Source organism: Bipolaris maydis (genome assembly GCF_028858645.1).
Source record: "Bipolaris maydis strain C4 unplaced genomic scaffold PSV08scaffold_8, whole genome shotgun sequence".
In the NCBI taxonomy this organism is placed as follows: Eukaryota; Fungi; Ascomycota; class Dothideomycetes; order Pleosporales; family Pleosporaceae; genus Bipolaris; species Bipolaris maydis.
In genome coordinates, this window is record NW_027093864.1 from 676,890 (window position 1) to 690,597 (window position 13,708).

Sequence of the window (13,708 nt, forward strand, 5' to 3'; positions counted from 1 at the left end):
GCAGGGCATGTTTTGGTACAGCATAAGCTATAGTCGGGTGGTCTGCTTTCTCACACTCCGGATCAAGATCTTCCGGCAGGGGCATCTTGAACAACATCAACGGCACGCCGCCTATGAGAGTCCTTGGATTTGACTATACTCTTGTTGTTCAATTCACCAGACAATCAGTGGCCATTGGAACATTGTCCGACACGCCTGAACTGATCAAAGACACTATCTTTCCCAAAGCCATGCTGCTTACTCTCATCGCCGGATTCATAGGAGCAGTGCTCCTGTACTTGGGTCCAAAGCTAAGGAGGTTTAGTAACAACTACCAGGCAGCCCGCGCTACTGGATTGCCCGTGATCCTCTGCCCCTACAATCCAGATAGTGTAAGTCGCCTAACCTTCTCCATCTGCACAAAAGCAAAAACAACAGGCTAACCATACTTGCAGGCAATATGGCCTTCCTCTGTCTCCACCGCCATCTAGTACTGAATCATCTGCACAAACCAGATATGTCGACGCCGTTGTAACCGTCGTTTAACTCCTTGCTGCAGCCGCCTTTATTCCACGCAGCTGGCTGACGCTACCTTTCATGCCGCAGTCACTAAAAAACTAGGGTGCCGCAATGAATGAGATGCCAGATCTTGTGAAGAATGTGCTTGATCGAGAACGTCAAGTATCTCTTCTCGCACAGTCAGATGCCACAGAGGCGACAGAGAATTCAAAAAATAGTTCCACTACCATCATGACCACGCTTGTTCGCATATCGGATCAGGAAAAGGAGCAAAACAAAACCCTGGCTTCGTCCAAAAAGGGTACCACATATCTCACAGAGGAAGAGATTGGCGGGAATCTCTTCGTTTTCACCGCTGCTGGTTACGAAACGACTGCAAACACAATGAGTTACGCCGCTACCCTCCTCGCTGTGTATCCAGAATGGCAAACATGGATACAGACTGAGATTGATACTGTTTTCGAAACATGCAGCCCATCACAGTCAGACTACTCAGCAGTCTACCCCAAGCTAGTGCGGTGTTTAGCCGTCATGGTAAGTAATTCGGAATACTCGTCATCCATTCAAACACCCGCTTCTCCTGTCTGCCCCAAACAAAACCAACTTGCATAATCTCTTTCCATAGCAAAATGACTGAGCTAACGATTTAACCTCATAGTTTGAAGCTGCACGCCTGTTCCCTGCTGTGACTCTCATGCTGCGGGACGCCGCAACCAGTCAGACCTTGAAACTTGAAGATCGCACCTCCTCACTTGCAGGTCCATTCGGCGCATACATCAACACAATGGCCCTGCACACTCTACCTTCAACATGGGGACCAGACTCCCTCGAATTCAAACCTACCCGCTGGCTCGACCCCAACTCGCCAGAGCCCGTCTTCATCACACCGCCCCACGGCACATACATGTCTTGGTCTATAGGTCCCCGCTCGTGCCCTGGAATGAAGATGTCGCAGGTGGAATTCGTATCTGTGGTGGCGACGCTCTTTCGCAGATGCAATGCTCGGCCTGTGAGGAAAGAGGGCGAGAGTGAAGAGCAGGCGAGACTGCGGTTGCTGGATCTCATGCAGGATAGCCAGAACGTATTGACGCTGAGGATGAATAGGCAGGATGAGGTGGGGATCGAATGGGTTGAACGATAAGGCTTGTTAGCAGTTGGGGTGGTGATGGGAAATTGATGCTCTAGGTCTTTTTTTGTCGTGTAAATCTGATCAGCGTAGTAGAGATGCAACATGGCTGGAGTTTATTTAGACACGTCATTTCCATATTTTACCAATCATATCTTGCCGCTTGAATAAAGTGTGATCTGCTGCACCGAGGTTTTCTAGTGGCACTACGTATCGATTGTGAAAATTCAACACTTTCAGAAACATGTAGCTTTTGTAGAACTTCTACAGTTGCGAAATTCATATTTAATTTCAGTGATGATGGGGGTTTGATTAAGTGAGGTGAAGCCATTTGTGTAATCCTATAGAAAAACCCTCCAATAAAGCAAGACCAAGACCGATCCTGTTCGGTTCGCCTAAGATGCCATTCAACTCAATAAGCCCCTCGATGTCTAATAGTTGGGTGTGGCTGTGTACATCAATGCGTTCGTTCGAAGCCCCTTGTAGAATTGAATGTTATTATCGGGCTTGGAGGATCAAGACAGCGACGTCTTATGCTCGTACGAATGCAAAATGCACGCTGGTTGCTTGCATCTAACCCTACCTGTTGTTAGGAAACCTGAATAGATAAATGTGATTTTACATGATATAATGGCACCTCTTGTGTTATGCACATACCTGCTAGTAGACTTTGAAGCTCCTGAAGTAGCTTGGCGGTTTGATCTGGATGTCGCCATCGTGTCCCTGATAGCTAACGGGCTCATGACAATCTGCTCGCGCATACAATTCGAAATTTTCCATCCAAGGGCTCTTTTTCATCACAACCCGTTTGACGGGTGAGGTCAAAGTGTCTTTGTATGACCTGCATCCCGATTCGAAGTAGCCGGCTGTAATCAGCTTCGTGCCATTGTGAAGATATAAAGTGAGCTCCCAGTTGTTCATGACTGTGCAGAGACAGACTGGGAGAAGAAAGATGAAAGCTGGAATCTTCATGTTGAAAAGAGAGGAAGATATAAGGCAGGAGTAGCTAGTAGACTTGAGCAATATGTTGAGTATGAGAGAATCGAGTAGGGCGATTTGGTGAAAAGAAAATGGACATTGAGGGGTTATCTAACTGGTATATATTTGCAACAGAAACTCCTTAATGTTCAAACGAATACATTGATAGGACACTGTGAGAAGAAAAGCTATTGGTAATTGTAAACATCCGATATGGGCCAAGTTCGTTGACGGTCCAATATGATCCATGGTACTTCTCTCATCTAGGTCAGGCGTATAAAAGAATCGCAAATAGATGGGACGAGATTGGAAATGCGAGAGGCTTATGATATTTCAGAAGGTTTCTATAGACTAAGATTGAAGCTGTACGTCACTTTATATCAAATCTTGCATGTCTACATTGGATTAAGTTAGCCATAAAACTTTTCAAACCCGAGGATGAGCAGGCTGACCACATGCAGTCAGCGTTCTAGTGGTCCAATCATCATACGATTACTAGGGACTAGCCAATCACATCGGTTGTTCTGTAGCTGAGGTCTTACGCTGAACCAAGTATATAGAAGGTGGGGTTGTTTAAAACCGTTACACAGCTATTTGTAGGGATGAAGCCACAACCGCCATTGACTGTAGTATTTCTCGATTGATCTCCTAAGTGTAGTGACACTTGTACTGCGAGATGCATTTTTAATAAATCAAACTCGAGCCTTTTGATACGTACGTGGAGGAGACTTCTGAAAAGCTGGGACCTAGAAATCAGGAACCATGGCAATCCGCTCTTCAACCATACACAGCTGAAATACCTTGTACACGCTAATTATGTTTAGAAGCTGCAAAGGTAAGCACGAAAAAGTTCCCTCGAATAGCTGACTGAGTATAGGTTATAGCGGTCAGCAACGGTAGTACCATACACTTGTGATATTTCCCGGAAGCGACTTATAAAGACTTGGTAAGAAATATGTTTGGATATCAGCTGGGAAGCTAGTCTCCATTGGGCTAGCCTCCAAGTCCTGCACGTCAGCCAACACAGCCCTTTCAACCTCTTTGAAATCAGCCACCGCGAATACGGCACGGAAGTTGTACAATCAATCCGAAAATGCGACATTAGCATATACACCAAGGGTAGCTTATGTTCGTTCCAAGCGTCCGGCGCAATTCACGAAGCCTAGCAAGTATTCTAAGAGTTCACGAAATCGATACCTGCGCATCGGTTGTAGTAGCGAAAAGGTTTGGAGGAAGCTGATATAAGAAAGCTTAAACACGCAGGATCTGCGTTCGTTGCGATGACTACAGACAATTAATTGCAATGGAAGACCAGATCTAAACGAGCGGGAAAACGGCAGCACCAGACTTGCAACCGAAGCCGCCACGCAGCCGACATGATTCGCCCCCTGCACGCGTCAAACACCTTCCCATACAAGGCAGGCCTCGCACAGCGCCACCACAAATGGACGACATAGCGGGACCCATGCGCCCGGGAGACACCCAACCCGTGGCCTAAACACAAGTCGTTGACGCCAACGCCTTGGCCATGACATATCGACCTAACGGTGCAAGCGCAGCCAATAGCGTGCAGAGCAGTATCGCAGACCAGCTTCGCTTAGAGCTTCGCGAAGTCTCGATCATGGGAACACGGCCTATACGGTTGGTGGGTGTCACCTTTCGACTAGTAACACACAGGGGATAATTATGGCAAGAGGGCTGGCTAGGCGTCCCCCTCGAAGCGACCATGCGCCGCGGAAAGAGCTGGTCGACGACCCACGCCTGCATGGCTTAGACATCACAACCAATCTGCTGCCTGGTGTCGCTTGTATCGTTTCGCGCCCTTCTTCTTCGTCTGCTCTTCTTTCTCTTCTGCTTCTGTAAATACCATTTCGTCCATTTTCGCCCATAATGCGTTCCTACGCACAAAAAGGTCTCGTTACTACCCTTGTCCTGGCCGCACAGGTTATCATTGTTTCCGCCGCCGAGGATAGGCCAAAGGGAAATTTCCGCCAATGTCTCGAAGTGTCGCCTGAATGTCCTGTTTTCGCTACGCTCTACGGATACAGACCGAATCTCGGTGCCAATGCCTTCCTCTGCGCTCTCTTCGCTCTTTGCTGCCTCGCTAGCATTGTCATTGGCATTCTGAGCAAGACATGGACTTACACTCTTGCCCTGGGCATCGGAACTTTCCTCGAAACCGCTGGATATGCCGGTCGCATCATTATGAATGACAACCCGTGGAGCGAATCTGGTTTCAAGCTGCAAATTTGCTGCCTCGTCCTCGGTCCTAGTTTCGTTGCTGCCGCCATATACCTCACACTGAAGCATTTTGTTCTGTACTGTGGGCCCCAGCATTCACTCATCAAGCCTCGTCTCTATCCATGGATCTTTGTCGGCTGCGATTTCGGCTCCATTGTGCTTCAGGCTGTCGGTGGAGGCATGGCAGCTGCCGGTGGCACTACCAACAAGAAGCTCATTGATGGTGGCAACAATCTCATCGTAGCTGGTATCGCATTCCAGGTTGTCACCATGGCTGTATGTGGCATTCTTATTCTCATCTACATCTTCCGATATCGCAAGGCCCGCCATAACCGCGATGCGCTCAACGAGAAGAGCAGCTACGAGATGGACAAGGAAGCTGGCAGTGTCTCCCTTGGAAAAGTCAAGCTTTTCGGTGGCGTCATTGTATTGGCGTACCTTACTGTGCTTATCCGCTGCATTTACCGTTTGCCAGAGATGGCTGGTGGCTGGGGTAATGCGCTGATGCGTAATGAGCGGGAGTTCCTTTTGCTTGACGGAATGTAAGTTACACTATTCATTAAATGTTCGGGACATCTAGCTTACAATGACCAGGATGCTTGGTATCGCATGCGCAGTGCTCACTGCATTCCACCCCGCATACTTCTTCCCTCCTTTCGCTGCTTTCCGCCGTAGCAAGTAATCGCCTCACCTTCGCTTCGAATCTTTAGAATTATAGAATACAATCTGTTTTAAGACATAGTCGGATTTCCAAATTTGTGGACTCGAATAGGTCCGTCCATTTGTAATGTAGCATAGCGATAGTGAATAAGGAATAGTATTTTGTCTATGTGCATTCTCCCTCTATTGATGACTTGTGTATCCCCATTAACACACAGCTCCATCGCCGCTTTCCGGACTCGCAATCCGCAGCTATACCCTTCAGTTTAGAATAAACCACCCTGGTCAGTCTCTAGTCTGAAATTACCAAGCAACGCCCATGTTCGTCCTCAGCAAACAGACACCGACCGCATCCCACCCAACGCCACACGACAACTTGCGTGCTAACACACGCCAACAAAATGAATTCTACCTGTGAAGCAAACGGGCAACAAACGAACAACTCTCCCCACACCACCTCTCTGGTCCGCAAGCCAAAGAAAAAGAATGGAAACTCACCCACTCCCATCTTTTCCACATGCTCAACCCATCCCACCACCTCCACACGACAAAAAAACCCTAACACACATTAGCCCCACCTCTACACAGCAACCATGGCATCCCCATCCACAAAAACCGGGGGCATCACTCCCATCGTAATCTCCATGGCTCCAGCACCAGTCGTATCCAGCACCCGTCCCCCTCTCTCCTCCTCAGATGCTATTTCCGGAACCCCAAGGACGAATTCGCCCATTTCTTCTGCACCAGAAGCACCATCTTCGGCAGGGGTATACCAGAGTAAGAGTGATAGTGATACCGAGGGAGGCACAGTGATTCCTGCATCCCCTCCAACCGGTGTACTATCCCGTCCTGCTGCATTTGAGAGTATAAGTACTACATTTCTAGGGCTAGGTACGGTTGGCAATACGGCATCGGCCTCTGTTGGGTCTGTGAAGCCGGCGAAGTCGTCGGCGGGGCTTAGTGGCGCAGCGGCAGCAGGATTAGGAGTTACCATGGGGATTTTAGCGTTTCTAGTGACGGCGGGGGTGTTGTGGGCGGTGTTTGGGCGGAATGTGAGGGGGATGAGGAGGGGGGCGAAAGAATAGTTCTGGATCATGTAGTTGAAAAAAATTTTCTGTGTTCGCTTTTTGAAGAAGAAAGAGGGTTGTTTTGGGTGTAATACGTTGGTTCGAGTGAGAATGGAAGAAACGTTTGGTTGTAAATGACGTTTTTCTAATGATACCAAACGACGACTGGAATACAAAAAAGTCTAGGCACTCGTAGCAGTCAAACCAGACCGAGGCATATGCGGTGAAGTCGCCGCAGGCTTATCGTCCAAGTCAGGCAATGAGAAGTGAGGCCTACGATACGTATACCCTACAAAAGCGCCCCTCTTCCTGATCTCTAGTACCGCGCGGCCGACTTCTGGATCGCGGAGCAGCTTGTCGCGAGGTCTCTTTTTCTCCCTTTTCCGCCTTGGTATTTTCTTGAATGAAGAATGCAGCCTGTCCCATGCGATTTGTTCAAAGATTCCAGGGATGCGGACTTGGGGTTCCATTATGATGGGTGGGGGATCGACATTAGCTTTGGGTGCTGTTGCAGCAAAAGGCGGTGCTGGCTCCTCGCCTACTTCCAAAAAATCGTAGCTGGAAGAGTCGAGATGATCGGATGCGCTTAAAATGTCGGCTTCGTCGTCAAAGTACTTGGTGATGGGCTGTCCGCCATGGACACGAGGTACAAAAGGAGGGCGGGTCATGTGTAGCAGCGACCACTGGATGTTGCGGAAGAATGGATGCGATTTGATATCTTCAGCATCGTGGGGAAAGACAATGTGACCGGTGTTGTTGTGAATGTGTCGGTTGCTGCGGATACTGAGAGATTTATCGCGGAGCACCCAGTCATTCTCACGGTATCGCTTGGCGGAAAGTCGGTCCTGTCTCTCTTCGAGGAGTCTCGACATTAGGTCGACTGCATTGCGTGAGACTGGAACAAGGGGTATGCGATCAATATTCGGACGAGCGTAACGTTGATCGGTTGGGAATCGCAACCATCGTCTGTGATCCTACTCAGGTTAGTCTTAATTCAAGATCCTATAAGATCCTACGTACGAGTATTCGCGCCTTTGTCGCCTGCCTGTTTTCGCAGAAAAACGGTGTACATCCATAGAGGCACTGGGCGTGTCAGAGATGTCTCACGCCTTCTGAAGCGACATACCTCGTATAGTATCACACCGATGCTCCACCAGTCACAACGCCCATCATAGTTTTCACCCCTGATGACCTCTGGAGCCATATACTGACTGGTTCCCACCACGCTCTTTGCGAACTGACGTCTTTGCTCACGGTTCAACCAATCGACAATGGGCCCATTGGCAGTCTCCTGTCGAGTTTGATAGCGGTTGCGCGTTGATTCATTTCCAAAGACATGGTCCATGTTTTTGCGAGCATCTTGTCGGTTTCTCTCTTCTTCCATGTCTTGTGCATCGCCTTGGACATGTAAGCCTAATTCACGTAGCAAGCTGTACCGTTGTTCGTTATAGTATGTTTGATTATGAGCCCAGTGGCCATCAAAGGCGAGGCCAAAGTCAGAAATTCTAAGGTGGCCAGATGAGGTGATGAGGAAATTGTCGGGTTTGACGTCGCGATGGATCCAGTTCATCTTGTGTGCTTCTTCAATGCAAAGTATCATTTCCGCCAGATACCACTTAGCCACGTTCTCATCGAGAATGTCCTCGCGAAGGAGAAGTCCGAGAAAATCTCCACCTATCATGTACTCCATAACAAGGTATAAATTATTATTGTCTTGGAAGGCGGCAATTAGAGGCACTACCCAACGGGAGTTTTCTGAGGCAACTAAGAAATCCCTTTCTGCACGCAGATGGCCTTCTTGACTATTGCGAAGCATGTCGGATTTCCTGATAACTTTCATGGCGAACACCTGTTTTGGTCTGCGACAAGGAATAAAAGGGCTTTCTTGCTTCGGTGTCAACGACCCGTCAAGATATCTCGTGCTGGAGCTGCTTCCACGGAGACTCTCGCAGTTTCCACTCTTCTCACGAACAAGTCTGACGACACCAAAGCTGCCTTTCCCTAACACCCGGATGATATCGTAGTTTGAGACGTGTACGCTCTTCATAGTCCGTCGAGCTACGGTGTTCGATTTCATTACTCGGACTTGACGCAAGTGGTAGGTTTCGGAGAGATACTATTCTTGTCTATTGCATTGACGTTGCTCCTCAGAGACAGTCATGACGAGAAGTCTACGCTCCATCTGGCGACGACGCATCGATCTTGGTGTAACTTTGGTAGTAAGAAGCTCATTGAAATGTGACTCGAAGAAGATCTTCGCTGCCGCCGCCTTTTCAATAGTCGCAATAGAAGGCTCACGTAGTCGTGGTGCGTCTTGGCGAGGGAACACCAAGAACCGAGAGGGTGAATGCTCGGCGGTCGCTTCACAGGAAAGAGGAGGCGAGCTGTCGGTTACAAAGCGGCCATTATGTGTGCGAAGTGTTGTCTCAGCAGATCGTGGGCCGCCTGAAGAAACCAGAGAAGTGGGAGCAGTTGACTGTGGAGCCCCACTGCTTCCTGGACTGAAGCCACTTGAGGGCAGGGAAGATACCTCGGACATGGGAGTCTTAGGCGAAATGGTAGTATTTTTGTCGCTGCTGTGTCGGTTGAAGTAACTGAGTTCAACAACAGGTCGGGCACTAGATTTTAGGCGATGTACCACGGTTTCATTGTCGAGTAGGGCATTCGAAAGCTTGGCACTCAGCTGCCTAGACAGGCTCGGAGTCGACCTGCTTGTGTTTACAGGCGTAGGGGGAGGTGTGCGAGTCTGGAATACTGGTTCGGATTCGCCATCGAACGTGGCAGCGTTGGCAAGATGTAGGAAGGATGAATTGCCAGGACCCAAGCTGAGGGGCGGGAGACTGATAGGTAGGTCGGAGGTAAGAGGGATTCGCGAAGAAGATGTGGAGAAGCGTTTTCCAACTCTCGGATGAGCCGGACTACAAGATTTGTTCGCTGCTGAGCCATTGCTTCCCAGCGTAGCCTCTGCCGAGCTCGGAGTAGAGCCTGATGGTAGAGTTAGATTTGATGACTTCAAGGACAAGACATCCAAGACACATACTCTTACCATTACGGAAGATGGAAAAAATTCTTATGCTCCCACGCCGTAGTGTGGTGAAAGTACGGCCAGCAGGAGTAGTATTGCGCGCATGCGGACGCTTTGCAGTAGCAACAGGATGGGCGTCTACCGATCGCTCGACAAGACGAACTTTGCCCTTGTCCTGGGCTTCTTGCCCGGGGTTGTGGACATCTTTTCTTTTCCGCGTTGGCACAAGAGACATCATGGCGACAATTCTGATGTCTCAATATCACCTAATGTTAGTACTGGGATGGAGTAATAATGCTGGACAAACGCTGGGAATTCAGCCAATACCCAGCCAGGGAAGCAAGTGGAGCAATGGGAGTGGAAATCCCTACTAGTCTGGTTTTGTATGCCATGGGGAGAAGGCGTTGTTGACGCCGTAAACGGAAAGCGCAGCAGCGAAGATGTGAAGCAGCGTCAGCCCACACATGATGGCTTGAAGCTGAGAATGGTGGCAAACAGGGCATCAAAGCAACCTCCATCCCTCATATCATATCCATCATGTCTGGTGGAAACGATGATCATGGTTTAGCTTGGCCCTAGGACAGTGCGCAAGAGGAGTTTGCTGGAGTGAAAGAGTGGGGCATCTCCTGGAGGGTTGTGGCATGACAGCAGAAGCGCATCTTGCCACGGCTCCAGCGCACAAGCACCAGTCACCGGGACACACATATCTTAGCAAACGTGTGTGTCCCAATCTTATGTGATTCGAGTGCCAGCGCATCCCGTGACAAGATACTGGGTTTCCAAGGGCCGCATGATCAGGAGGCTGACTGTGATTCGATGGCGCGGGGTACCACCCGAGGACACGACCAGAGTTCCGTATTGACCGCCTGGTGTTTTATTCCTCGCTCCTCCCTCCCTCTCTGCTGCAGTTCTTACTTCCACCACACCCAGCCCATCGACGCCTGAGTGCTACAAGGGTTGCGATTACTCCAAGCGCACCCGCCCGCCCTGCTCCGCCTTACTCGCTTGTGGCGCCTTATCCGTGTCTTATCCCTTATCGGCTATCGCTTATCGCGGCATCACCCCCTCGAACTCCATCACGTCACTTTCCTCCTGCGCAACAACCTGCAAAGGTGGACTTAGCAACCCACGCCGAACCCCAGCGAGGGGTTCCTTAGGCTCCTCGGATCTTGACGCAAATATTACACAGGCTGCAGACATCATCCCACGGGTTGCGAGCCAATTTAGCCTCGACCTTTGATTGAGCGCTTCATCGAACATAACCAGGAACACTATCTTCTTTACTGCGCGACTGTATCTCTTTGAATACTTCTCCACGCCGCCAATACTTTCCACGCACCTGTTTGAGCCATCTTTGAGAACTTTGATCTGATTTTGCGAAAAACACTCAACAAGACTTCGTACTAACCGGGTTTCCACACCCCTAGCACATCATGCCCAACTCACCAACAACACCCTTTCCTCTTTACCTGTTCCCAAGCTTCACCTTCCGCCGGCGCAGCAGCTCTGCCTTTAGCGATTCTACCAGCTCATCCTCATCGCTGTCTTCGTCCCCGCCACAGCCTACATCCTTTCTCGCCACCCAGCCGACCTCGCATCTTCGTTGTCAGAAATGCCTCGCCGATCTTATTCCGACGTCATCGATCATCAGTAAGGGCTTCACTGGAAGACATGGCCGTGCATACCTTGTCAGTCCACCGTCGTCATTCAGCTTTCTCTCAGGCGGAAGCATCGCAGCAACAGGCTTCAAGAATGGCGACTTGCCCAACACACTCACACACAAGCCCCAGTCCCGACAGCTGGTCACTGGTGTACACATTGTGTCTGACATAAGCTGTCGCAGTTGTGGTAGTGTCCTAGGATGGAAGTATGTCGATGCCGCAGAAGACAGTCAAAAGTACAAGATTGGAAAGTTCATCCTTGAGGCTAAGAGGACTGTCAAAGGATCAGAATGGGATCAAGCCCCAGAAGAAGATGACAATGCCATGGTCACCGAGGCCAAGGAGACAGATATTGAATTCGATTCGCAGGACGAAGACGAATGCGAGGACCTTTTCAGTGGCATTTGGACACCACAGCTGGCAGCACGGAGAAGGAAGCGCCGCGCATATCCCCAAGTTGATGTTTAGCTTTTGAAGTTCTGCAATTTTGCAACGACCGACCACGGGCTTCAGCCATCTTTTCAAATCACCCACCACGACATGCGATATACCCCAGCAGATACCCACACGACCACTTTTTATGATTGATGATACCCGGGAGGACCCCAGGTTTTGGCGCAATGGCTTGTTCTTTCCAGGGTCGTTTTTACCCATTACATACTTGTATCGGAATTATACATGGTTTTAATAAATTTGAAAATCGCCGTGAGATAACCCGAGATTCTTTCATGTTCCATGTCATCTACATAAATATCCAGCCACAATGACAGTGTGGTGACTATGATCACAACTTTGCCCCAACACTCTTTCCGCCTTGTACATCCTCATACATGACCTTGCCTACTTCAGCAACCTGGCCGTTGCTCTCCTCAGGCGACCATCCAGCAATCAAGTCCTCAACAACACTGATCTCATCTTGTCCCCACACTAAGCCACCTACAGGCTTGAACTCTCCGTCCTGTTGCCGTCTCAATACACGATAGGTAGGTGCACCACAAAGCCCTAATTCCTTGGCTTCAGCGGTGAGAGCTCGCAGTTTCTCCTTGACGGCAGGACTATTGGCGCGCGCAATGAGATCAGAGCCATTGAATCCTGCTTCATCAAGAACTGATTGGAGTACAGCTTCGTCTGCCACGTCTTTGTTCTGCTCCCAACATGCTGAGTCTATCACCCTGTTAGCGTCTGCTTCCTGAAACTCTCATCAACAGTCTCTTGTGCAACAACCTCTGCGGAAGCAAAGTCGAAGACCCATGGACAAACGAATAAATGACTTACATAAGACCTTCGTCGCCGCCGGCTCCACGATCCCCACTCTAAGCACCGTCGGCGTACGTATGGGAAACTTATCAGCCCAATAAAACTTGATCGGCCCATCTTTCCCTTTGCCACCCTCTTGTTGCCCCTCTTGCACATCGACCGCATTCCACCACCTAGTCCAATCCGCATGATCACGCCTCGACCACTCCGCTTTCGCCTGGCTCACCGCCATCATCGGCATATTCGGGGCCCCTATCTGGCGAAACAAGATTCCCAGCAAGAACGGCTTGAGCACAATCTCCAGCCCAGGCCCAAACGTGCGTTGCAACCGCGCAAGCTGCGTGTACCCCAAAAACGCCCACGGCGACGAGAAATCGAACCAAAACTCCAGTCTAACAGCCGACTTACTCGCAAAAGGCAACTGATTCGAATGCACAACACGCGGAAGCAGCGACCGCAAATTCTTCACTCCAACCCACGCATCTTGGCCTCCCTTCCCAGAACCCGCCGCCGCCGCCACCGATAGTCCAAGCAGCGTCGCCTCGACAAAATGCATGCGGTCCTGACCCCAAAAAAACCTTCCTCCCCCCTCTCTTTCCCCAGCCCCCGGAATCCAAAACCCAGGCACCCCAAACGCACCCCTCTCAATCGCCAGCCCCGTCTCGCGCTCCAACTCCCCTCTCGCCTCCGCGTTCGCAAAGCAAGCCCGATCAAGCCCGTGAATACCGGCTTCGCGTGCAATCTCGAGTAACACAGCGTCGTCGTTTACATCTCGCCCTTCAACCCAGTACGCGCGGAACAGCCGGTCCGTAAGTTGCCTTCTCTTGTCCTGCTCGGGGACGCAATAGAGCATGCGCAGCGCATTTACTGTTTTGCGGGGGTGCTTGGGCGGGGGGTGGTAAGGGATTTGGTAGCGGGATAGGGTGCGCTGCATGCCCGTTGCTGTGACGCTCTTTTTCGTCGAGTTGAAGACGTCGCTGGCGCTGCCGCCGGCGCCCTGGGGCGCGGCGGTGGCGCGGTAGATGGCGCCGAGGAGGACAGGGTGGTAGATCAGGGTTGCATTTGTGCGGCGGGCCAGGGATTGCACGCGGGTCGAGGCTATGTAGGCGAAGGGGCAGGAGATGTCGTAGTTGAAGATTAGGGTTGGGGGTGAGGAGGCCATGGTGGGGGCGAGGTGGGGGTGAGATGGGGAGAT

The 13,708-nt window shown here is 50.4% G+C and overlaps 7 protein-coding genes across 7 annotated transcripts; 4 read left to right on the forward strand and 3 right to left on the reverse strand.

Annotated features, from left to right (window-relative positions):
• Window positions 1-113: 113 nt before the first annotated feature.
• On the forward strand, window positions 114-1,639 carry PSV08DRAFT_391478 (cytochrome P450; the record flags this gene model as incomplete). The annotated part of the gene is made up of 3 exons (XM_014223102.2): window positions 114-371; window positions 601-1,032; window positions 1,157-1,639. The coding sequence occupies 3 exons, from the start codon at window positions 114-116 to the stop codon at window positions 1,637-1,639; spliced, it is 1,173 nt and encodes a 390-aa protein (XP_014078577.2).
• Window positions 1,640-2,284: 645 nt separating this feature from the next.
• PSV08DRAFT_352144 (uncharacterized protein) lies at window positions 2,285-2,596 on the reverse strand (the record flags this gene model as incomplete). The annotated part of the gene is made up of 1 exon (XM_066092846.1): window positions 2,285-2,596. One exon carries the CDS (start codon window positions 2,594-2,596, stop codon window positions 2,285-2,287), a length of 312 nt encoding a protein of 103 aa, XP_065948999.1.
• Window positions 2,597-4,492: 1,896 nt separating this feature from the next.
• PSV08DRAFT_224417 (RTA1 like protein-domain-containing protein) lies at window positions 4,493-5,678 on the forward strand (the record flags this gene model as incomplete). Its single annotated transcript, XM_014223103.1, has 2 exons — window positions 4,493-5,385; window positions 5,438-5,678. 2 exons carry the CDS (start codon window positions 4,493-4,495, stop codon window positions 5,523-5,525), a joined length of 981 nt encoding a protein of 326 aa, XP_014078578.1. The 3' UTR covers window positions 5,526-5,678.
• A 418-nt stretch (window positions 5,679-6,096) lies between these two features.
• PSV08DRAFT_391483 (uncharacterized protein) lies at window positions 6,097-6,588 on the forward strand (the record flags this gene model as incomplete). Its single annotated transcript, XM_066093518.1, has 1 exon — window positions 6,097-6,588. The coding sequence occupies one exon, from the start codon at window positions 6,097-6,099 to the stop codon at window positions 6,586-6,588; it is 492 nt and encodes a 163-aa protein (XP_065949000.1).
• Window positions 6,589-6,752: 164 nt separating this feature from the next.
• Window positions 6,753-9,830, reverse strand: PSV08DRAFT_410151 (serine threonine-protein kinase cbk1; the record flags this gene model as incomplete). Its single annotated transcript, XM_014223105.2, has 5 exons — window positions 6,753-7,544; window positions 7,591-7,653; window positions 7,697-8,686; window positions 8,726-9,534; window positions 9,611-9,830. 5 exons carry the CDS (start codon window positions 9,828-9,830, stop codon window positions 6,753-6,755), a joined length of 2,874 nt encoding a protein of 957 aa, XP_014078580.2.
• Window positions 9,831-10,826: 996 nt separating this feature from the next.
• PSV08DRAFT_402340 (yippee zinc-binding/DNA-binding /Mis18, centromere assembly-domain-containing protein) lies at window positions 10,827-11,944 on the forward strand. The gene has a single exon (XM_014223107.3). The coding sequence runs from the start codon at window positions 11,029-11,031 to the stop codon at window positions 11,722-11,724; it is 696 nt and encodes a 231-aa protein (XP_014078582.2). The 5' UTR covers window positions 10,827-11,028; the 3' UTR covers window positions 11,725-11,944.
• PSV08DRAFT_203697 (thioredoxin-like protein) lies at window positions 11,936-13,675 on the reverse strand (the record flags this gene model as incomplete). Its single annotated transcript, XM_014223108.2, has 2 exons — window positions 11,936-12,420; window positions 12,532-13,675. 2 exons carry the CDS (start codon window positions 13,673-13,675, stop codon window positions 12,041-12,043), a joined length of 1,524 nt encoding a protein of 507 aa, XP_014078583.1. The 3' UTR covers window positions 11,936-12,040.
• Window positions 13,676-13,708: the final 33 nt, after the last annotated feature.